Genomic DNA, 25,220 nt, shown 5'->3' on the forward strand with positions numbered 1-25,220 from the left:
TGATGTAATTAGCCTCCAACTAATAAAAATAAATGGAAAATAAATAAATAAATAAATAAAGATATTGTGTGGGCCAAAATGTATCTCCCCCTGTCTGTAGTTGTATAGTTGCAGTCCACACCCCAGGTGCCTTTGAATGTGATGGTGTTCTTAGATGGTGTCTCTCCAAGAGGTGACTGAGGTTACAGTGAGGTCACGTGTATGTGTGCTCAGCCACTCAGTCGTGTCTGACTCTTCGCCAGCCACGGACTGTAGCCCGCCAGGCTCCTCTCTCCATGGGATTCACCAGGCAAGAATACTGGAGTGAGTTGCCATTTCCTTCTCCAAGGGATCTTCTTGACCCAGAGATCGAACACTCATTTCCTGCATTGGCAGGTGTATTCTTTACCACCAAGCACCTGGGAAGCCCAAATTGAGATCATTGCGATAGGCCTTAACCCAGTGTGATGGTGTCCTTATAGGGAGAGGACGTTTGAACGCAGACACACACACAGAGGGGAGAAGGCCCAGGAAACCTAAATCAGATTGTCCCTCTCATTGCTCTGAAGGAACCCACCCTCTGACCTCTTAATCTCAGGCTTCTCACGTCTAAAACTGAGAAAACACTTTTCTGGTTTTGAAGGCCCCCTCTGTGGTACTTTGTGATGACAGCCTCAGCAGACCACTGCAGGTATCTGAGAACAGTGAGGAGAACAGAGTGAGAGGACCTCTGCGGCTGTGTTTGGACAGACGAGCCCAGAGCTGGAGCCCAGGACTGACCGGGGGCTTTGGATCCGTGGCGTCAGAGCTCAGGGCAGCTGTTCCAAATCCTCACCCTGGTCTTCTGCCGGCAGGATGGCCCAGCCACCTTGCATGTCTTTTCATTCTGTCCCACTGTAAACTACTCAAGCTTTTTCTTATTTTCAGTTCAAGTTCCAAAGAATCTGAGCAGATGATCTTTTCTTACCAGACCATAGGTTCATGGCTCTGGACTCCGCATGTCTTTGTAGTGCTGTGCCCTTGCGTCTGTGCCCTCGTGCATGATGAGCATGCAGGGACGTGGCCAGCTCAGCCACAGGGACTGTTGTGGTGGGGAAGTGCCACATGTGCTGTGTCTCAGGACAGGGAGGTGTTTACCTCTTGCAACACGTTTTTCAGATTCTAGAAGTGGACACTTCAAAAAAAACTAATCCTTTCTCTATTTGTTTACCTACTGCCATGACTGTAAATTGTAACCTAATTGATGTTTTGCAAATCTAGTTGTCTTTGTGATTGCTTAAGGGGTTTGGATCCTGATTTAACACATCAGCTCTAAGAAAACATTTTGATACTATCAAGGAAATTTGATCATTAACTGGGTATTAGATGGTATGACAGCATACTAAAAAGCAGAGGCATTACTTTGCCAACAAAGGCCCATCTAGTCAAGGTTATGGTTTTTCCAGTGGTCATGTATGGATGTGAGAGTTGGACTATAAAGAAAGCTGAGTGCCGAAGAATTGATGCTTTTGAAATGTGGTGTTGGAGAAGACTCTTGAGAGTCCCTTGGACTGCAAGGAGAGCCAACCACTCCATCCTAAAGGAGATCAGTCCTGGGTGTTCACTGGAAGGACTGACGTTGAAGCTGAAACTCCAATATTTTGGCCATCTGATGCGAAGAGCTGACTCATTTGAAAAGCCCGTGATGCTGGGAAAGATTGAGGGCAGGAGGAGAAGGGGACGACAGAGGATGAGATGGTTGAATGGCATCACCGACTCGATGGACGTGGCTTTGGGTAGACTCTGGGAGTTGGTGATGGACAGGGAGGCCTGGCGTCCTGTGATTCATGGGCTCGCAAAGAGTCAGACATGACTGAGTGACTGAACTGAACTGAATTGAGATGGTATGAAAGAATTATTGTTAATTTTGATAGGTGTAACAGTAATAGTGAGTTATGTAAGCAAATGTCCATTCTTACAAGAATGAGAACCCATGAGTCCTTTCTAAATCTAAGCTAAACTCTTGGGAATTCCCTGGCGGTCCACTGGTTAGGACTTGGCACTTTGACTGCCATGGTTCCAGGTTCAATCCCTGGTCTGGGAGCTGAGATCCCACAAGCATCATGGGGTGACCAAAAAGCTAAACTCTTGTACCATACTGGAGAAATCTCCTCTGGTCTTCAGGCCACAGTGCTGTTATTTTCATGGTGATGACTGCATGACCTTAAAGAAGTCACCTTTCCCCTAAGGCCTGTATTTTCTTGTTGTACCATGAAGGCACTAGAATCAGCTGATGCTCTCAAAGTTCTTTGTAGATGTAACATTGATTTATGAATTGCTTATCTATTTGCATTTATTTGTCTTTGTCTATTGCCTCTGTTATCCCTCTACAAATACTTTCTTAGTTTTGATTTAGCCATCAAGAAACATTTTGGGTGGGTCTCCCATTTTAATGCTCCTTTGCTTCTTCTAAGAAAGAAAGTATGAATGGAAGCAAAAGAGTAAGTGTTGAATGTCCATTCTGGAGATTTTCCTGGAGATAACTCTTCCAGCTCTGTCTGTCTCATCATTCCCTGTCTTTGGGTCCTAGATTTTCTGTTCCCAGACTGTTACCCTGTTATCATTAACGTTATCTTCAAATACCTCTGTTGGTTTGGGAAGTGGCAACATGGTGGTGTTGGTGAAAGCTTTATTAGTTGCCACGTGGCTTGTTGCCTAGTTGCCTTTTCATCTCTGCAAAATGGGAATTACTAATACCCCACAAGATTTGGGTAGGAATTAAATGAGATACAGGGCAAGTACTTAAGACTATTTAAGCACAAAACAATAAATAGTAGCCACTGTTTTTATTAGTGTTTTTGTTGAACTAATATCCCAGTTTTAAGGCCTGTCTTAATTCTATCAGACAGGTCCTCTTGATGATGGCTTAGATTAATGTTAATGGTGCCTATAGACCAGGATTTCTCAGCCTTGGCACTATGGATATTTGAGGCCAGGTGATTCTTTCTTGTAGGGGGCTGTCCTGTGAATTGGGGGATGTTAAGCAGCATCTCTGGCTTTAACCTGCTGGATGTCAGGAGTACCACCCACCCCGAGTTGTGACAACCAAAAATGTCACCAGGTGGGGAGGAGTGGAGTGCAGAGCCACCACCCTTGGTTGGGAACCGCTGCTGTAAAGTAAGGATGCCACTTCAGGGTGCAGTTGTCTCTTGGGCACCCTGGGAACAAAACAGGGACAGCAGTACATTTGCAGGGGGTTTAGCTTTCTATCTGTAGTTCCAGGAAAGGTAGATGGATTCCATTGTCTCTTTTCTATCAGAGCAGTCCTTTACACTGGAAAACGGATAGTGCCCTTTATGAAAATCTTGTAAAGAATTATTGATTTCTCTAGCCAGTGTGTCTCAGGCCCTGGCCTGGCAGCAACAGACAGCTATGCCCTCTATTGAGAGATCCAGTCTGGTCTTAGTTCTTGAACTTGGACAAGAAATAGTTCCACTAACCAGCATGTCTTGGAACAAGCCCATATACTTGGCATTTGTGTCAGGGCCAAGGCCTGCACAGCCTTCTAGAGACAGCCCCGTTCCTCTTCCAGCCCTTTGCCTCATTGGCCTGCGCTCACTTTCTCCATAGGGCCTAGTCCTGCTCTGAGCTCCCTCCTGTGTCCCCTGGGTCCTGCTGCCTTTTAATCAGTCTCCCTTTGCAGGAGTTGCTTCTGTTCTTTTGATCACTAAAGTAAGATATTTTTTGTTTATTCATTTGAATTTATACTAAATGAATTTTTCCTTTCCCTTTTGACAGCTAGCTTTCTTAGTCTATGGCTTTCATTTTGTTATTTAGAAAATGAGATTTGATACTTTCTCTTTGCAAGACAGTATAAGAGATACTGTTAGAAGATCAGGAAGATGATGACAGCAGTTTTTCTCTTCTCAAGGTTGTTCTTACCTATTCAGAAGAAGTAAAGCTGTGTGCCATCAATTTCTGATGGAATATAGCAAGAGGTACAAAGAACTAGAATCAAAGGGCAGGTGTGATTTTGGAGTTGTACAAAGATCTTTCATAGAGCTTACTAATAGTGAATGGAGGTAATTTGGTATAGTGGAAGGAGCTGAATCTTTTGAGTCAGACAATCCTGAATAAATCTGTTAAATATTAGGTGTGTGAACTTAGCAAGTTACTTAACCTCTTTGATCCTCAGTTGTTGTTGTTGAGTGTGTCTTTTCATTTGTAAAAGTGGAATAAATAATACCTTCCTGAGTTGTTAGGGCGAGATAAGATAATTTTTAAAGTGGCCGGTATAGTAATTGATATAAAGAAGATATAAAGTGAATACAAGTTCCTGCTATAGTTGGAGGTGAGAGAAAGATGTCATGACACCCAGAGAAACCACTTTGGCAGGCAGCATGATTTGGCTCTGGACTCAGCTTTTTAGCTTCTGAAATTCTTGTCAGAGCACCTAGAATAGATCAAATTCAAGAGACTGACTCACTAAAATTTAAGAGACTTGCGCATGAACCAGGATGTTGATTTGCAATGAGGACTATTCGTGTTTATCATTTGGCATTTTCATTTTTCCCTACCTGGGCACACCTTCTTCATGTTGAGTAGGGAAACCAAATTAGTAAAAGAGTGATGGTTTGAAGAGGCTTCAAAGATCAGAACAAGTGGAACTGGCAAATCTCTACAAGCATTTCACTCAAGAGGATGAAATATCCCTTCTTCTAAAAAGAACTGGGTGAAAGAGTGCTTCTCCATAACAGAACATGTTTTTCTAAATATATACAAAGCTTATGTTCATCTGACTCAGAGTCTCTCTGCTTTCACAGCCCAGGGTCTGATGAACACAAAGGTATCTGGCTTTTGTTTTCTTTGATTCCATGTGGAGACCCTTCCTCTTCCTAATGATGTTTTTCTTCGGTTAGTACCAAATACTGTTGGTAACACTTAAGCTTTGTCTGGTATGGTCTCATTCCTGGTATGCTGCCTTGAGATTATACCCAAATCTCCATGTTTAGCTTATTCCTAAAACACAGAATCATGTAGTTACTGATATTTTCTACAGAAAACTCTCTCTTTTCATCTCCTTCATTATGTGCATGTTTTACTTGTTAAGTTTCAGTTTTTGAAGATCTTGGTGAGCAGTTGGTAGCATGGTGCTGTGTGGTTCCATTCCCCCGTTACCCAAGGTTAGTGAGTAGTTAGTTCGTTTCCCAGTGCTACTGTATTAAAAAGTATCACATCAGACATGGGGTGTGTGAAAGGAGCAAACTGAATGCCTTGAGCTGAGAGTTGTATCAAACAACTTCTAAAGTACCTTCCAACTATTGTATGATTTTAAAACCTGTTTTTATCTCTTTACTTGATTTCTTGGCTTTAATAGAACATGTTTTTCTAGATAAATACAAAATTTATCTTCATCGGACAAAGAGTCTCTCTCCTTTTCCAGCCTAGGATAGATCTTTAGATCCATCCTCTTCACTCATATTCTTTTGTCATTTCTTACTTATTTAGTATCTCATATATTTAATAAGTTTACCTTTTGCTGAAGCATTTTTCCGGTGTCAGTTATGCCTTGCTTGCAATTCTGTAGTGCTATCATCTAAAAAATAAATCCTAAGATCTTATAAACATGCACAGTGTTCTTTTGAGTATAGATTGTAATTGGTCTTTGAATCCTGCTTATATTTTACATAATTTTTACATTTGGGAAATTAATTTTTTTCAATGTTCTTAACTATTTTCTTCATATATGGAAGGATTTTTGATCACCCAGATTTAACTTCCTTATTTTTATGTAACTGTCTTATCTTTGCAGTTATTAATGAAAATTTTCATTTTCAAACAGTGATTTCATTGGTGTTGAATGAAATTTGAGCAAGAAATGTTCACTTTGCTGCTGTTCATTTTACCATCTTCCTGAAACTCCTAATTATTTCTCACTATTATTTGTCTAGTAATATGGAATATCCTGAACCATTTTAATCAGTATCTTAGGAAATTGATAAATTAACTCACTGCTGGCCAGCATAAAATCTCATGTTCCTAATGACTCTTCATATATCAAGAAAAGGATGGGATTCAAGCAGCCATACAGCCCTTAGTGAGACATGTTCTTAGACCCCTCTCTGAACACAACCATGCAGTGCTCTCAGTGGGATGAACAGGGACTCAGACATACTCTTTCCCCAAACTTCAGTTTAACCCCACGCCTCTGCTTCATGTCTGACTGCTAAACAGAGTCAGTTTTCACCTCCAGACCCTTCCTTATTGCATTTGTACAAGGTGGCTGTTGTGTCTGCAGTGATTCTTGCCTCCTGATATTTACACCTTGTTGAGTCACTTCTAAAGAATAGAATACAACAGAAGTAATGAGATGTCTTTCTGGTTATAGAAAGACTGCAGCTTCCCTTTGGGGTGTTTTCTGTCACTTTATCTTGGATCACTCACTGTGTATGAAGCCAACTGCCCTCTCTCCCCACAGAGAGGCCTCTGAGAGTGACCTTGAAGCAGGTTCTTTCTGTCAGTAGTTGAACTTGAAGATGACTGCAGTTTGCAGCAAGCAGCCTCTTGAAACACCGTTAGTAGGAACTACCTAGTTAAGTCTCCCTGATTCACAGACACTGAGAGATAGTTAATGTTGTCTCCAGTTTTGGGGTAATTTGTTATACAGCAGTAGATAGCTAACATGTTGCACTAGGCTCCTCTTGCCTAATGTGCTTCCACTGAAACCTGCTAATCCTCCAAGTCCCTGATTTTTCTTTAGAACTCAGTCTAGTCCCATATTGGATGGTTTTAATTTAATTCAGCCAAGGGCAAGCTAGTTCACCTCTCTGGACCCTAGCTGCTGCTTCTGTAGAATGTGGGGAATTGATTGGGTCAGGGATTTCCCGATCCCTTTCAGCCCTAAAGTTCTCTGCTTCTGTATTTCCCCAGGCCCCGACTCCAGTTTCATCCAAAAAATGAATATGAGAAATAACAGAATCAACCAAACTTTATTTACACGGGGCACCTTGCTTTCCATGTTGACCTGTAGGAGACAAGGCAGCAAGCAGATGTGGCTCCTGGGGGCTGTGCCTCGAGGGGAGCTGACCTGCTTCTTTCTTGCTGAATCTTCAAAATCTCTCTCAAAATCCTCAACTTAAAGCATTTCCTCTTTCTCCCTCAGCTAGTTAGGGTGGCCCCAGGAATATGAGAGGCAGAAGCATTACCGGGAAGAACCTGGAGAAGTCTGATCTGGGGGTAGCAGAAAGGTCAGCATATGAGACGGCTGACTTCTCAATCCAAGACTTGTAGAAACTGATGTTTGTAAATACTCCAGGCTTGTCGATTCCGATGCAGTTTGATCCCCAGCTCATCACTCCTGCTAGAACCCAGAAGTCCTTCACTCTGCACATCAGGGGGTCTCCTCTACTGGCCTGAAGGAGAGAGGACATATGGCTAGGCCAGGCACAGGGCAAGAGACTAATAGTTTAGCCAAGAGCTGTGGAGTTTGGGCCTGTCCCGACACTCCTGGATTCACCCAGGGACCACAAAGCTACGAGACGTGGAGGAAGCACTGGGGCAAGGAGGGGCTCTGAAAGATGCCTGTAGGAGTGGATTCTTACTATACACGCGCCTGGCTGCCCCACTGGGAGCCGGGAACAGATCATGGCTTCACTGATGGGCTCGGCTCCTCGCAACAAGCTTTCTTTCTGATACTTCTTGCATGTCTGGAGATCAATGAGGTGCACTTGTAGCTCCTTCAGTGTGTAAGGTGGTGTCATAGCTATAAGATCAAAAAGGCAAAGCTGTGTTAAAAATTAGGAAGCAACTTTCAGCTTTGGATACAGCTTCATGCCTTTGATTTTCAGGGATATCTCTGATTTCAAGTTTCTGCCCCCATCATAGGCAGTACTCTGATTTCTGGTTTGGCACATGGTCTCAAGGCTGCAGTCCCTAGGTCTGAACAAGACTAAAGGCAGTTGTTCCTGCTCAGATACCATAGAGAGCAGAAGAATCTTTTGATTTGGGAAAACGTACGATAATGAAGATGTGAGATTATGTTGTTTGGCTTTGACATGTACTTTTTATGTTCCATGGAATGTAAGAAGGTGGATCTGATATACTGAGACAGTCAGGACTGTTGGTATGTGAAATCCTCTCAGTCTGACTCGGGACCTGCTGAGGATCCACGTTCATGTCTGCTTCCCTGTCCGCCAGCCCACACACATTCTACCGGGCACTGGAGGGGAACTGAGAACTCTCTTCTCATTAAGTTCAGTGCCTTGGCCTATTCACTTTTAAGGTCTTAGAGGTATTGTGACATAGCAGCAAAAGCTGCTGTAAATACGCAAAGTAACTGTAGCAGCAGAAGTAAGAAGGAGGCAGAGAAGCTGGGGGTGAGAGGAGAACTCAAAGTCTGCAACCCTTTGGACTGGTTGCTAGAGAGTAAGAGCACAGCACGTCTTGTGCCAGCAGTGGGACAGAGTTGGGGGGATGTCAGTGGAGCAAACCGAGCTCAGAAAATCTACTTATCCTCACACTGGAATATCCCAGGATTGTCCCATGCAGTCACCCAGCAGGAGGCTGCGTTCTTCAGCTGGACTGCTGATGTCGGGAGACAGATGGGCAGGACCAGAGGGCTGAAGGAAAGCGGGCGGGCCAGCTCTGCCACAGCGATGGCACTGGGCGCGTGTCCCTGGACGCCGGGGTAGGGGACAATCCTGGACACAGGGATGACCGCTGTTTTGGGGCCTTGGTAACCGGAGACCTGAAGTGACCCCACCAGTACCTCATATTTTCTGGGGTCCTTAGACCTGAGAAGAAGAGGAGCAGAACAAGTAGCATGGGTTTCTCGTGCCTCAGTCGTGCAGTGTCCCAGCAGAGCCCATAGTTCTGGAGGTTGTATTTTTCACCTGGCTAAGCATCGTTTCTTCAATAAGTGCTTAGTATCTCCTGAATATATAAATGAAACTTAGACATCACCTGGCTGTCATAGGGCTTTTGGTCTCAAGGGTTGTGTGTCTGTATCAAAAGAGATAGAGAGCTTGGGAGAGAGGGAGGGAGGCAGAGACAACACACAAGTAAACAAGTATCAAATTTTTAATTGTGAAAAACCTTATGAAGACAATAAACAGGATTTTAAGGTAGAAAGTAAAAGATGAGGGAAGAGCCTATGGATTGGATCAGGGAAAGTCTTGTTGAAGAGAGGACCTTTGAACTGAAGCCCACGGGGCAGGAGCCAGCCACGTGAAGAGCTGGAAGGGAAAGCATCCCAGGGAGATGGTGTATGCACAGGCAGTGAGGATGGGAGAGCGCAGCAGCTTCTAGAGATAGGAATAAACCTGGAGTGGAGTGGAACGGGCTGATGCAGAGACGAGCAGACACCTAGCAGTTCATGGCTTACAGATTTTATTCTAGGTTCCTGAGCAGTGACTGGAGGATTCGAAGGAAGGAATGACATGATTTTGCTTCTGATTAAAAAAAAAATCACTTTGTTGTGTGTATAAAGGTAGCAAAAAACAGTTGTTGTGATGTGGATGAACCTAGAGCCTGTGATACAGAGTGAAGTAAGTCAGAAAGAGAAAAACAAATACTGAATATTGGTACTGACGAACCTATTTGCAGGGCAGGAATAGAGGCGACACAGAGCAGGGACTTGTGGGCACAGAGGGGGAAAAGAGTGGGTGGGATGAATTGAATGAGTAACATGGATAAGTACACTACCATGTGTAAAATAAACAGCTAGTGAGAAGCTGCTTCTAACACAGGGAGCTCAGCTCGGTGCTCTGTGATGACCTTGATGGGTGAGATGTGAGATGAGGGGTTGGGAGGCAGGATTGAGAGGGAGGGGATGTTTGTATACATATTGTTGATTCACATTATTGTACTACAGAAACCACAATGTTGTATAGCAATCATATTCCAATAAAAAAAAAAAACCTATTATGCTGTTGCAGTGGTCAAGGACAACTATACTAGAGTCAAGAGTATTTTATGGAAGTAAAACTGAAGAATTAGGTGTTTGCAGTGAATGTGGAGGGTAAGGGAAAGTGAGGCTTCATATTTCTGAGCAACTGGCTGTGTTATCGCATGAGATGGGAAGAAAGGGAGAGAAAGGTTTGGGATATTGGTGGCGGTAAAATTGTAGTTCTCATTTGATCATGCTGTCTTTGAGATAGCAGTGAGACAGCTGAATAGAAATGCACCAGAACAGAGTTAGGAGCTGGTGATGAAAATGTGGATGCTGTCAACCAATCTGTGACCTTTTAAACCATAGGAATAGGGGCGGCCACCTAGAGAGAGGGAAGAGAGCTCAGAACCACGCACCCAGAATGGTGTCAAGATGTGGGTAGGGAATTAGATGGGGGGGGGTGGGAAACTTTTTTTAGACATTCATTTCTGTCAAGATGATTTTCAAATGTGAAGAGAGCTATCTAGTACTGAACTAGCTAGGGCAGGAAACATTTGGACTTCCTTCTTAGGAACTGTTTCAGGCAATGCCGGACAAACTCCTCTGCCCTTAGCCCAGGAGCCCGTCACCCACCTCCCTGATGGGTCTCCCCTAAGCAGGGCCCGCACTCACCGGAAGCAGCTTGCCACTGTCAGCACCCACTGCTTTGAGATGAGGGAGGCGGCACAGACGTGAGACAAGCCCTGGCGGATGCTGACCTGCCAGGGCCACTGCCCCACGTTGGCCTCCAGGCCGGAGACGATGCCAGAGAAAACCGCGGGCCGCCCGCAGACTGCCGACGAAGAGGAGAGAGGCCTGGGGGCCTGCCCTGGGACCCTTCCCCCCAACACCCCCTCCCCACCAGGCCTCCTCGGCACCAGGCCCCTTCCCGTGTCCCCGGGCATGCCGACCCTGACCGGGGCGTCTTACTTGACTTGACGAGATCCTTGGGTTCCTCCTCATCTGTGCCTGGAGAGAGAAAGGGGGCAGTGCGGAGGGCACCCAGGATGGCTTCTTATTTCCAAGGGCCCCTGACGCCCCCGCCAGGACTCTCCTCACCCCAAGAGTTCACCTGAGATCCCCAACAGAAGAGGCAGGAGGAAGACGCAGCCCGCAGGGCCCATATTTCTGTCCTCAGAGTCTCCTCCTCCTGCTTTCTGGACTCAGATCCCAGAGCGAGATCAGCTGGGGAGCAGCCTAGAAGCGGGGCCGGAACCGGCTTCCCCCCCTCAGGCGGTCCTGGGCTCCCCCCTCTTCGGTCCGCACTCCGTCCAGATGCTGGAGGGTGCGGCCGCAGGACCCGGGCAGGAGCCAGGGCCTCGGCGCCCCCTACTGCCGGGGCGGACCAGGGTGCGGGGGCTCCCGCCTGTGGGGGGAGGGGTGGTGGGGGTGGGCGCTAGGACGCAGGGCTCCATTGGCACAGGCACCCTGGTGTGGGCCGAGGGGAGTTCGCAGGCTCACTCTGCCTCCTCCACCGCGTCTGGGGCCGCCCAGTCGCTCCCACCCACTCCCAGTCCCTGTCCCCGCCGCTCCCGTGCCGGCCAGCAGTGCACTTCTGAGGCAGGTCCCTGAACTCGGGTCCGGAGGGCCGGCCGAGGCCTGCCCCGAGTCCTTGGCCTTGAGAATAGCTACAGGACTGATAAGATAAAAAAGAGGAAGTACGCCAGTCAGTTAGCTGACCAATATGTTCTTTCTCCCTTGCCCTTTTGTGCTTCGGTCTCTACCTGGTGTAATTTGTTCTTCGCCTTGCTAAGTCAGGGAATACTTACTGGGTCTTTATGGTGTACAGAGTATTGTGCTAACTGTGGAGCAGATCTGTAAAGGGGTAGGCATCTTGGGGGTGCCTGCCTCCAAGGGGCCCACACTCTGGTCTGAGAGAGGTGGAATGAGGAAGTAACTCTGGAGATTTCGACTTGTACTTGGTACCTTACAAGTACCCTCGTTACAGGAGGGGCAGGTGGCTCTGAGAGCCGAGGACAGAGCACTGTGTGCTGGCCCAGGCTGTCAAGCCTCGTTCCTGGCTTCACCACAGACTGATTTTTGAGAACTTTTGTTCCTTGGTAGCTCAGATGGTAAAGAAACTGCATGTAGTGCAGGAGACCCGGGTTCCATCCCTGGGTCAGAAAGCTTCCCCTAGAGAAAGGAATGGCAACCCACTCCAGTATTCTTGCCTTGAGAATTCCATGGACAGAGAAGCCTGGCGGGATATAGTCCACGGGCTTGCAAAGAGCTGGACACAGCTGAGCCACTAACACTGGCACTGGCTGATCCTAGACAAGACATATCACCCAAGTGCTGAGCAAATGTTACTGCTGTTTTTAAAAACATGGCCATGACAAAACAGTTACTGAGACTCTAATGTTCCATATCAACTTGGCACAGAAGGGCATCATGAGTACAATAAAAATGAATGAGATGAGGAGGCCTATAGAAATAAAGAGGAGAGATTATACTTCCAAATAGCAAGGATGGGATTATTATAATTACTGAAATAGAGAATTAATTTAACTTGAAGCTTTCAAGAGATCAAGGCACAGGGGAAAAACTGTGATCTAAAAACAGGGTGAACGTCCCTGGTGGGTTTCCCTGGTGGCTCAGACGGTAAAGGATCCACCTGCAATGTGGGAGACTTGGGTTCGATCCCTGGGTTGGGAAGATCCCCTGGAGAAGGGAATAGCAACCCACTCCAGTATTCTTGCCTGGAGAATCCCACGGACAGAGGAGCCTGGTGAGCTGCGGTAACAATGGGGTCACAGAGAGTCAGACACGACCGAGCAACGAAGCACAGCACAGCACACTTAGCTCACACCTCACGTCTTATCCCATCTGGTGAGAAGAACCATACCCTTATTCAGGAAATAACTTTTCCCCGTTGTCAGTTAACTCAGTGAGTTTGTTACAGTACTGTAGAAAGCACAGAAGTTAACATAGTAAGTGGTTTTATAGGTGATTGAGAACATTTCTTGTTTCTTATATTTTTTCTCACAAACGGGGATGTCGTCATTTTGAATCATGGTAAAGTCATGTCTGTGATGAACTGAACTAACTTAAAAGAAGTGTTGCTATTTCTTGTTATGTAACTTGAAATAAAAGTAGAATTTGGAGAAGATTCCTCTTTCCTCTTTCAAATACCACTCTTTCCAGCTGTGCTTTGGTGCGGTCCGTGTTCTCTGCATACCCTTTGGACTGTCTTGACTTTTTATTGATGTTTTATTTCCTAAATAAGATGAAGAATAAATAGAGGTTTCCTAAGGAATCTGTCTCATGTTGCTGCTCTGTGAGAGTCCACCTCAGGTTTGCCTGATTGTTGACTGTAGGAAGGACAATCCAGAGTCAAAAAAATATCCCAAATCTCAAGATATCAAGTCTCTTCTCTCCCTATGTAGAATAGATAAGGTCTTGGAATACAAAGCAAAATTAAATATGGCCATGAGGCCAGCAGTTAAATATTATGATTAAGGTACTAATGTGTATAATTAATAATGTAGACAATTAAAAATTCTACAGATGAAAGGTCAGTTTAGAAATGGTTACAATTCAAGTTGGGGTTTTTTTTTTCTTGGTTTACAAAAAGAATAAACTAGTGTCTATAAATGTTGAATTGATTCTAAACAGTTTAACATGATATAGAAGCTTGACAGTATTTTATGTTTGCATAACATTGTCATCTACACAGTGACTCTGGGAAGGGAGCATATTTTCATCTCTATTTTATAAATGAGGAAGCTTAGAACCGTGGAGGTTATATGACTTAACTAGTTGCATCATACTGTTCACTAGCAAAGCTGGGAGTTGCCTCTGTTTCCTGGTCTAGTGCAAGTGCAAGTTGCTCAGTCGTGTCCGACTCTCTATGACCCCATGGTCTATACAGTCCATGGGATTCTCCAGGCCAGAATGCCAAGTGGGTAGCCTTTCCCTTCTCCAGGGGATCTTCTCGACCCAGGAATCAAACTGGGGTCTCCTACATTGCATGCGGATTCTTTACCAACTGAGCCCAGGGAAGCCCTCCTAGTTTAGTAATCAGATTTAAATCTAGATTTTTTTTGATTCATGGTCTCGAAATCTGACTCCACACTACAGCACCTTCCCAAGTCCAGGAGACAGAACTCATTTATTCAGCAGTCATGTTTTTGATGGCTGTGCCAGGTACTGTTCCAGAATAGAAGCATGACGACACAGAAAAAGGGCTTCCCTGATAGCTCAGTTGGCAAAGAATCCGCTTGCAATGCAGGAAACCCTGGTTCGATTCCTGGGTCGGGAATACCCCTGGAGAAGGGATAGCCTACCCATTCCAGTATTCTTGGGCTTCCCTGTGGCTCAGCTGATAAAGAATCCACCTGCAATGCAGGAGATCTGGGTTCAATCCCTGGGTTGGGAAGATCCCCTGAAGAAGGGAAAGGCTACCCACTCCAGTATTCTGGCCTGGAGAATTCCATGGACTGTGTAGTCCATGGGGTTGCAAAGAGTCAGACACGACTGAGCCGCTTTCACTTTCAACATAGAAAGAGCCCCGTCATCATGGATTTTTTATTTTAATTTGAGGTCAGATATGACAACTTCTTAGGAGAAAATTTAAACAAGACAGGGTTGCTGGAGTGGGCATCATTTTTAAATAGATTGGTTCAGAGGAGGCGTCAGTGAGGTGGTTTCTGAGCAGGAATCTGAGGAGAGAGGCAGTGAGCCAGGGGCTAACTGGGGAAAAGGGACTGAAGCCCTGAGTGTAACTTACAAGGCTCTCGAGCAGAGGTGTGTTTGGGATGTCTGGGAAACACAAGCTGCAGTAGAGTGGGCAAGGGGCTCCCATGATGGTAGTGAGGTCAAATCAGGGGCAGGGTCACACCACATGGGCTCTCAGAGACTACTGTAAGGCCTTTGGTTTCTAGTTTAAGTAGAATGGCAAGATTTTGGCCTGACAAAGGATCTTACTGGCTACTGAGTTGAGAATGGTCAAGGGTAGAAACAGGGAAGTCAGTCAGAAAATCATTGCAATAATTTGGACAGGAGGTGATGGTGGCTTTGGACAAGGCCATGGAGGCAGAAGTGATAAGAAGTGGCAGATTTTGGTGGCATTTTTGAGGCAGAACCAATGAGACATGATGATGGGTTGGTTGTGGGTGGGAGTTAACAATGACTCCAAGGTTTGGGGCCTGAGCCAATTGAAGTGGAGACTCCCCATTTACTGAGCTGGGGCACCTGGAGGAAGAGCAGGTTGTTGAGGGGTAGAAGGTCATTTACAGGCATGTTTAAGACACTTGCCAGATGTCTAACTGGAGATGTTACTAAGTAGCTGAATATACAAATCTGTAATCAGGAGATTGCCACAGACTAAAGGGCTAGATTAGGGTGGTGTCAGCATGTGATAGTATTTAAAGCCAAGAGATGAGGTAAGATTGCCTAGGGAATGAGCATAAATAAAACCCTCTGTGAGTTTAAGCATTGATCACACCAAAGTTTTGATGGAGGTAAGCAGGAACCGATAAGAGACCAAGTGGATAGCAGAGAGGAAGGCAGAGAGCTGGTGTATTATTCTGGAAGCCAAGCGCAGAAAGCATTTCAAGAAGGAAGAAGTGATTGGCTGCCGAATGCGGCAAACAACAGAGAAGCAACCTTTGGATTTGGTATCATGAAAGAAGAGAGCTTGGAGACGGCAAATATACAGGCAGTTTTTAACAGCAATTTTGTTGTTAAAGAAAGTAGAGGCACAGCTGGCAGAAGAGCCTGGGTGGAACAGCATTTCTAGTTTTTGTTTTAAGATGAGAGAAATTATGTCATGTTTGTGTACTAATGGAATTATCTGAGAGAGAAATTGGTGCAGGAGAGAAAGTGGGAAAATTGCTGAAGTTGTGTCCCTGAGATAGGAGGGGACTGAGCCTAACTCACTGGTTGAGGATGAGGATGCTTAGACTGGAGCACAGACCTGTCCTTCCTACAGGAGCACAAGCAAGCATGTGGACACAGATGCTGGTTGGCGGGAAATGTGGCTGTAGAAACTGTCTCCTGATGGTTTTCATTTCCTTAGTGAACTAGGAAAGAAATCATCTGCTGAGGATGGGAAGGGAAGTGTTGAGGACTTAAGAAGAAGTGAACTGAGTGTGGGAGATGAATGGGCCAGAGAAATAGCAGTGTCACTGCTGGGCACAGAAAGTACCCACTTGAAGTGAAATTGGCAACGTTGTGTGTTTACACGCATTGTTCAGCAACAGGGGTGGAGGCATGGGGGGAGCAGAAGGGTGACTGATCAAGTTGAGAATTTCTGGTGATCGTGTGGTGAAGGGGGAGGGGAAAGGAATGATTATAAAGATAAATCAGGAATTTAAACTGGAAAAGAGGGAAATTAAGAATGGGGAGGGTAGAGAGTCAAGTGAGGTAAAAAATCAGTGGATTATAGATCCTAATGGAGTTGAAAAATACTGGAAGTGGCATTCTTGCCATAAGAAGTGTAAGATAACATGTGCTGGGAAGGTGAAATGCTTCACATTGAGATCGTGGAGAGGATGCAGTTGTTGGTGATGCCGAGACCAGAGAGGACCACAGAGGTAGTGTCTGAGGACGAGTGAAAAGATCATTTAGTTTTGAAGACGGATTATGGTAGAAAGGCAGTGACTGTCTTATCAGGAGCACACAGAGGTCTGAGGTTCTTCTTGCACTTTCCCTGAGTCCTTCAGAGTGAGGACCAAGCAAGGCCCCAGGCTGGAGGGCCACTGAAACTTGAGGCTGCAATGCATCCATAGGATAGTGGACTTCTTTGCCTGATCTTCAGCTGCAATTAATCTAACCAAACTGCTCCTTTTATCAGCTATAGATTTCCATTCAGTTCATAAAACTCCCCTGGAAGACACAGTTAGGTCTAGTGCACATGTGAGCACAGAGAACTCCCCTTCTCTCTTGGCAGGCAGGCAGGCAGATGGGAAGAAACTGAGAATTAATAGTTATTATTAAAATGTTACTAGGCTTGGTTCCCTCTTCTGCTTCATGCTGAACATAATATATGATTGGTTTTCTCCTTTACCATTACTGAAAATTTAAATAGTAGAAAAATGTATGAAGTAGAGTTTTCTTTACATTTCTCTACTTCTAGCAAGTCGTGGGTTGTTTTTAACATCATTCCAGGTCTGTCTTTCTGTCCTTCTTTCTCTTTCTGCCTATGATTATATATTTGTGTGGGGTCCTTGTCTTTCTGCCTGTACTTATATATTTGTGTGGGGTTTGTATACACATATCCATGCAGATGTATATTTACATCACAGAAAAAAAGCAGAAGTATTCTTTTATGTGGTGTAACTTTTCCTACTCAAACTTTTTCTACTTCCTGTGCCCATATATACCAACCTAATTACTTTTCTTTAGAACAGCTGCATAGCAGTACACAGTATAGAAATAGTATAGTTTGAAAATTAGGCCAAGAAAATCATGCCCTTGTTGATTGGACACTTAGGTTTTCTTTATTTTCTGCTATAAATTATAAATTTATAAATTATAAATTACGCTAAATATGTGTATTCTTTATTACTCTTCCTGCATACTTGTATGTTGCTGTGATATGAATTGTCCTGACATAGGATTACAGAAGGAAAGACCTTTTGTTTTAGCATGTGTCACAATCTCTGTTTCTGAGACAGCTTTGAGAACATGCTGGGCAGCATGCGCAATGGAGCCAGCACATGGCCTCCACTCTGCCTCTGGAAACTGACTATGGAGGGACCCCTCCTTTGTGGAGGAGGCCAGAGACTTGGCCTCCACTTGACTGGAAAATGTCCAACAGCGCATAAGCCAGCCACTGTGATGCCCTTCCTCTCTGACCTTTAAGAAGCAAGAGTCAGCCCATGAAGTTACCTGTAGAAGAAAACAAGAAAAATCTAATCTCTGTTGCAAAATCTTCCTCCAAAAAGCTGGCCCCCGTTTATTATGCCTGAGGGTATCTCTTCCCACCTCATTCTTACTGGTTGTCTTCCCACCCTCTCCAGTTCAGCCAATCTGGTAAGACCACAAGGAGAAAATATTTTAACCAGACAGTACTGTAATAATTGGGGGGAATAACTGAAGTTGGGAAATAAGAAAAATAGCGAGATAGTTTTACGCTTATTCCTTATGTAGAGTATGGAATAGTAATGCTTCTCCAAATTCTGAGACTTTGCTAAAACAAAGCAGGCCTTAGCCAACACCTTAAATAGGAAAGTGGACATAGGCAGGGCTGGAGATTAATAGAAGTCATAGAAATACAAGGACAGAACTGATTTGTTTTGTTTCTGAAATGTTTCCAAATCTAGTTTTTTACATAAGTTTGCAAAGATTTCAAGTCTGCTGGTAAACCCAGATAAAGAATTGATTTCAGATTTTATCTAAGTTTAATTCTGAATTTCTGGTGACTAAATTGGAAAGAAATTTTGTATCAGTAATCAGATTTCCAGATCTTTAAACTTTGACCTTTTTTGAAAGGAGAGACCTGTAATAGTACATATTGTAGATTTTGTACTGCTTTTTCAGATTCTCATGGTTATTCTATGGGCTTCCTGGGTGGGTTAGTGGTAAACAATCAGCCTGCTAATGCAGGAGCAGGAGACACAGGTTCAATCCCTGGGTCAGGAAGACCCAGTAATCTTGCTGAGATAATCCTACAGACAGAGGATCCCCGTGGGCTACAGTCCATGGAATCGCAAAGAGTCAGACACAACTGAGCATGCATGCGTGCTTATTCTATATAGAATCTTATATTTATGAACTGTAGTAAAAGTTATCTCTTGTTGGTGACTGATAGCTTTTTCTGATGCTTTTTCAGAGAAACATTTAAGCTTTCAGTATGAAACTAGCAGAGCCAAGTATAATTGTTTTTGTTTTATTTAACGAAGAAAATATATTTTAGTAGTGTGACTTTTACAGATATGATGGGGATATACCTAGGATGAAGGGTATGTGCAGACTCTGAATATATGTCTGAGTATATGTGTATTTTGATTACCTTTATTTTGAATTTGTATTTGTCAGCAAAATAATTACATAGCCTTAAGTGCTTTATGGTTGGGTTTTCATGTAAGTGCACATCGGTTTAAAACACAAAACAGTCTTGTAATATGCACTTAAATGTCTTTGAGGCTCACTTTATGTCTTTATGGAGAAAATGATAAAAAAAGTAACAGATGGCCAACAAGGATATTAAGTTGACAGGGAAGCAACTGAATTTAGTTACTTTTGTTCCAGAATTTAAGAAATTTAAATCAGTATAAATTCACTTCAAGAAAATCTTGGGAGTATGTTTCCTCTGAAGTGTGTTTGTTTTGTTTTTCTGGGGGGGTGGGGCATGCTGTAAAGGAAGGAGGGAGGGAGAAAGAGGGGGAAGAGGAATTAAATAGATTTGAACCCGTGTTTATGGTTCCAGAGTCAGTGCTATTTCCACTTCTTCAAGAGTCTATTTTCTGTTGACCTTTATTAGAAGAAATTCTTGATACTCAGGAAGTTTCGCTAACCTTAGATCCTAAATATGCTTCTGACTGGATCATGCATGTTTGAACATGTAAAAATATTTTCTTGGTAAATTAAGTTTAATCTTTTACTTAATGTTCCCTACTATATGGGGAGAACTTTGAAGCAAGGATCAGAAATCAAATGACACTAATGCTTCCTAATTAGAGAAATCTCTATTCAGTGCTAACTAAAAATATATTGGCTAGACTTCTAGTCAGCTCGGCTTAATTCTCAGCACTAAATTCCTGAACACTATGGGTAAAACACTTCATTCAGTTTAGAAGTAGCTAGGCTATTATGGCGGGGGGGTGGTGGGGGTGGTGGGGGATGGGGGGGTGGCGGGGGGGGGCAGGGGCGGCGGGGGGAAGCAGTTAAGAAAACAAAAATCATTTAAAACTATCTTATTGTTAGAAAATACAGTTAACATGAAATAAAGAAGAATGGTCATCTCTGATGACCATCTCTGTCTGGAGGCAGGATGATCATATTTTAGTATTGTCTTCCTATTGCTTGCTGCCCGTGGGCTATTAAAAATAAGTGTTTCTGGAAGCCTCAGTACTGAAGATAGGTAAATGGTAACACTTATACTGCCTTTTTCCCATAAGTATCAGGTAGCTTTAAAAGAGCAATGAGAAAATTATACCACTTATGCACAGCACCACATTGTTTTCTCAAAAGTAAAGAACTTTTTAATATAATACAGTCACATGATATGCTATTCAACTCAAGATTTGACTCTGCTGTTTTATTTAATCCATATAAAATAGATGCAGGGACTTCCCTGGTGGTCCAGTGGCTAAGACTCTGCGCTCCCAGTGCAAAGGGCTCAGATTTGATCCGGGACAGGGAGCTAGATCCCATATACCACAACTAAGAGTTCACATGCCACAACGGAAAGATCCTGCGTGTTGCAGCTAGAACCCAGGGTGCCCAAATAAGTTATATATATGTGTGTGTGTGTGTGTGTGTGTGTGTGTTTGTGTATATATAATGTATGTGTGTGTGTGTGTGTGTTTGTGTATATATAATGTATGTCTGTGTGTGTGTGTGTGTGTGTGTGTGTGTGTGTGTGTATTCGATGCATCTGCTCAAAAACTTTAGTTATAGACTTATACTAGTAAGACAAAATGGAGGGGCTGGAGGTCACAGCAGGGATTGACTCTAAGTGGTCAGAAGAGATCTTTTTAGGGTGATAGGAATGTTTTAAAATGATTGTAATAATGGTTGCACAACTCTGACAATTTACTAAAAATCATTGAATTGTACACTTCAAACAGGTTATTTTATGGCCTGTAAATTATGCTTCAATAAAGCTGTTAATGTTTTTTAATGAAATGGAAAGTATGTGACCGTAGCTGGCCTTGGAAGACAGAAAATCTAAAAGAAAATATATTATTGATGAAACTGAAAAATTTGTTAAAGATTTACCCTCTCTTCTCTCTTCTTCAAGTTTACAAGGCAGATCTGTCACACTTTAAGGAACAAATCATCCCAATATGATTTTGAACTGTTGTTTAGAAGATAGAAAATGAAGAGAAGTTTTCATTTACCTTTTTATGAAGGGAAAATAACATTGATATTGAAACAACAAAAAGATATTTTTCCTAAAAGAAAACCAAAGATCAGTTTTGCTGTGACTATTAAAACAAAAATCTTTGGAAAAAAAATTATAGAAAAGAATTCAGTATCGCATTTGAAAAGTAACATACAAAACAGCAGTGTAGGATAGTCCTGAGTAGTTTGGGTTCTAGAGGTAGACAGGCTTGGAATCTCAGTACCAGGACCCAGCTCTGTGATCTCAGCAATTCTCAACTTCTTTCTTTTCTTGTCAACAAAGTGGGACCAGTAAATAAGAGAACTTACTTCATAGGGCTCTTGTGAAGGCTGAGTGAGTAAGCACTCAGGAAAGTGTCTGACACCCAGTGAATGTTGGATATGACAATAACTGCATAGCTTATAAAATCTTGAATATGTCAGAATTTGTTATTCCTCTATTGTTGACCATTAGATTACAAAGAGTGCAATAATACGTATCTTCATATGGAAATTTTTCTCACTTTTCTACCCCTGAACATAGAATTTTAGGAGTAGATTTTAGAGAAAAAATCATAAACTTAAAAAAAGTGTTTATTGAAGTATAGTTGACATGTTGATTTCTGCTGTATATCAAAGTAATTCAGTTATATATACATATATTTTTCATATTCTTTTCTGTCGTGGTTTATCACAGGATACTTCCCTATGCTATACGATAGGACCTAGTTGTTTATCCCTCTATATATACTAGTGGCTCAGATGGTAAAGAATCTGCTTGCAATGTGGGAGACCTGAGTTAGATCCCTGGGTCAGGAAGACCCCCTGGAGGAGGACATGACAACCCACTCCAGCATTCTTGCCTGAAGAATCCTCATGGACAGAGGGGCCTGGCGGGCTGCAGTCCATGGGGTCACACAGAGTCGGACAGGACAGAGCGACCAAGCACAGGCACAATCCCAAACTCCTAGTCCCTCCTGCCCTCAACCCCTTCCCCCTTGACAGCCACGAGTCTGCGCTGTCTGTGAGACTGTTTTCTGTTTTGTAGATAAGTCCGTTTGTGTTGTATTTTAGATTCCACATGTAGGTGCTATCATATGGCATTTATCTTTCTGTTTCTGACTTACTTCACATAATATGATAGTCTCTAGGTCCATCCATGTTGCTGCAAATGGCATTACTTCATTTTTTTTTTATGGAAAAAGGCATAAACTTTTTAAAGGCCCATATTGCTCTCCAGATAGATCATACCCCTTCCTACAGATGATGGTAACAGTGTCTGTATTTACATTACTCCCACTAGAATTGAACATCATCATTGCAAAGAAAATCTGAGGTAATTTGTTAAGTCCCAAATAGAATGTAATCATTTATATCCTTCATTTATTGAGAGTATACAACACAACCTTAACTCAAACATTTTCCCAGTTGAGTTCAATTCAGTCGCTCAGTCATGTCCGACTCTTTGTGACCCCATGGACTGCAGCGCACCAGGCCTCCCTGTCCATCACCAACTCCCAGAGCTTACTCAAACTCATGTCCATTGAGTCGGTTATGCCATCCAATCATGGCGTCCTTTGTTGTCCCGTTTCCCAGCATCAGGGTCTTTTCCAAGGTCTTTTCCTCACATCAGGTGGCCAAAGTATTGGAGTTTCAGCTTCAGCATCAGTCCTTTCAATGGATATTCAGGACTGATTTCCTTTAGGATGAACTAGTTGGATCTCTTTGCAGTCCAAGGAACTCTGAAGAATCTTCTACAACACCACAGTTCAAAAGCATCAATTCTTCAGCCCTCAGCTTTCTTTACAGTCCTACTCTCACATCCATACATGACTACTGGAAAAACCATAGCTTTGACTAGAAGTACCTTTGTTGTCTCTGCTTTTTAATATACTGTCTAGGTTGGTCATAGCTTTTCTTCCAAGGAGCAAGCATCTTTTAATTTCATGGCTACAGTAACCATCTGCAGTATATTTGGAGCCGAAGAAAATAAAGTCTGTCCCTGTTTCCACTGTTTCCCCATCTATTTGCCATGAAGTGATGGGACTGGACGCCATGATCTTAGTTTTCTGAATGTTGAGTTTTAAGCCAACTTTTTCACTCTCCTCTTTCACTTTCATCAAGAGGCTCTTTAGTTCTTCTTCGCTTTCTTCCATAAGCGTGGTGTCATCTGCATATCTGAGGTTATTGATATTTTTCCTGGCAATCTTGACTCCAGCTTGTGCTGGAATCAGCCCAGCATTTTGCATGATGTACTCTGCATAGAAGTTATATAAGCAGGGTGACAATATACAACCTTGATGTACTCCTTTCCCAGTTTGGAACCAGTCTATTGTTCCATGTCTGGTTCTACTTGCTTCTTGACCTGCATACAGATTTCTCAGGTTAGATAAGGTGGTCTGGTATTCCCATCTCTTTAAGAATTTCCCACAGTTTGCTGTGATCCACACAATCAAAGGCTTTGGCGCAGTCAATAAAGCAGAAGTAGATGTTTTTCTGGAACTCTCTTGCTCTTTTGATGATCCAGTGGATGTTGGCAGTTTGATCTCTGGTTACTCTGGCTTTTCTAAATCCATTTTGAACATCAGGAAGTTTTCGGTTCATGTACTGTTGAAGACTGGCTTGGAGAATTTTGAACATTACTTTGCTAGCATGTGAGATGAGTGCAATTGTGCAGTAGTTTAAGCATTCTTTGGCATTGCTTTTCTTTGGAATTGAAATGAAAACTGACCTTTTCCAGTCCTGTGGCCACTGCTGTTTTCCAAATTTGCTGGCATATTGAGTGTAGCACTTTCACAGCATCATCTTTTAGGATTTGAAATAGCTCAACTGGAATTCCATCACCTCCATTATCTTTGTTCTTCTTGATTCTTGCTAAGACCCACTTGACTTCGCATTCCAAGATGTTTTGGCTCTATGTGAGTGATCACACCATCATGGTTATCTGGGTCATGAAGATCTTTTTTGTATAATTCTTCTGTGTATTCTTGCCACCTCTTCTTAATATCTTCTGCTTCTTTTAGGTCCATACCATTTCTGTCCTTTATTGTGCCCATGTTTGCATGAAATGTTCTCTTGGTATCTCTAATTTTCTTGAGGAGATCTCTAGTCTTTCCCATTCTATTGTTTTCCTCTGTTTCTTTGCATTGATCACTTGAAGAAGGCTTTCTTATCTCTCCTTGCTATTCTTTGGACTCTGCATTCAAATGGGTATATCTTTCCTTTTCTCCTTTCTTTTTCGCTTCTCATCTTTTCTCAGCTATTTGTAAAGCCTCCTCAGACAACCATTTTGACTTTTAGAATTTCTTTTTCTTGGGGATGGTCTTAATCACTGCCTCCTGTACAATGTCACGAACCTATGTCCATAATTCTTCAGACACTCTATCACATCTAGTCCCTTGAATCTGTCACTTCCACTGTATAATCGTAAGGGATTTGATTTAGCTCACCCCATGAACTCCTTATTGCAAAATTCAGACTTAAATTGAAGAAAGTAGGGAAAACCACTGTACCATTCAAGTATGACCTAAATTAAATCCCAAATTCAAAACATTTTTCCAAAACACTGGAAACCCTGAAATATAGAAATGTTGTTAGTGCTCCTGGAGTTGAGTTTTCGTTTTCCTATTCAAATTGTAAATGATGTTAGAATATTTACCTTTCGTAGCTTTGTTTTAGCAACTTAATCTGATGGAGAAATTTTCCTAAAAGCATTACTTAAAAAATAATCTGCCGAAACAGTTGCCACCAGGGAAAAATTTTTTATTTTCAGCTTTATTTTATTTATTTATTTTTCCTCCCAAGACAGTTCTAAAGTCATGTGTCTCTCCAATACTTCTCCATGTTGTTCTTTCTCCAGGTAACCTCATTCCAATCTTTCAGATAACATTTTTTTTTTTGGTCATGCCCCCACATGACATGCAGGATATTAATTCCCCAACCAGGGTTTGAACCTGTGCCCCATGCAGTGAAATCTCATAGTCTAAACCACTAGACTGCCAGAGACATCTCCTAGTCTCTTTGGGAACTGAGAATGGGTCAGGTCTCAGAGAAAGAGTCATAAGCCTGCATTGGGCCAATGTATAAATGCAAATTTAGATAACTTTTCAACAGGAGCAAACCAGGAGTGTTTATAGTCATTTACAGGGAACAGGTATGTCTGTCCCTGGACTGTCTAGCAGAGCCTTGGGTACAGTCACCACTAAAAGCTGGGATGGTGAAAGGAATCCATCTCTGTCCTAGATTTGTTCTCCTACAGGCTTGACACTGCAGAGGGAGAAGTTCCTTTTCCTGGAGTAGAACTTTCATCTGAAATCTTGCCATATAGTGATGTCCCCTTAGT

The 25,220-nt window shown here is 43.1% G+C and overlaps 2 protein-coding genes across 7 annotated transcripts in view; one reads left to right on the plus strand and one right to left on the minus strand.

Moving 5' to 3' along the window:
* SH3D19 (SH3 domain containing 19) overlaps positions 1–25,220 on the plus strand; it is a 199,395-nt gene that overhangs the window by 44,275 nt on the left and 129,900 nt on the right. The window lies entirely within an intron of this gene.
* On the minus strand, positions 6,935–11,174 carry LOC110127827 (serine protease 27-like). Its single transcript, XM_020878202.2, has 6 exons — positions 10,959–11,174; positions 10,817–10,855; positions 10,520–10,679; positions 8,476–8,750; positions 7,560–7,720; positions 6,935–7,370 (listed from the first exon to the last, which is right to left on the minus strand). Exons 1-6 carry the CDS (start codon positions 11,008–11,010, stop codon positions 7,125–7,127), a joined length of 933 nt encoding a protein of 310 aa, XP_020733861.2. The 5' UTR covers positions 11,011–11,174; the 3' UTR covers positions 6,935–7,124.

The sequence above is a fragment of the Odocoileus virginianus genome, chromosome 12, assembly GCF_023699985.2.
Source record: "Odocoileus virginianus isolate 20LAN1187 ecotype Illinois chromosome 12, Ovbor_1.2, whole genome shotgun sequence".
In the NCBI taxonomy this organism is placed as follows: Eukaryota; Metazoa; Chordata; class Mammalia; order Artiodactyla; family Cervidae; genus Odocoileus; species Odocoileus virginianus.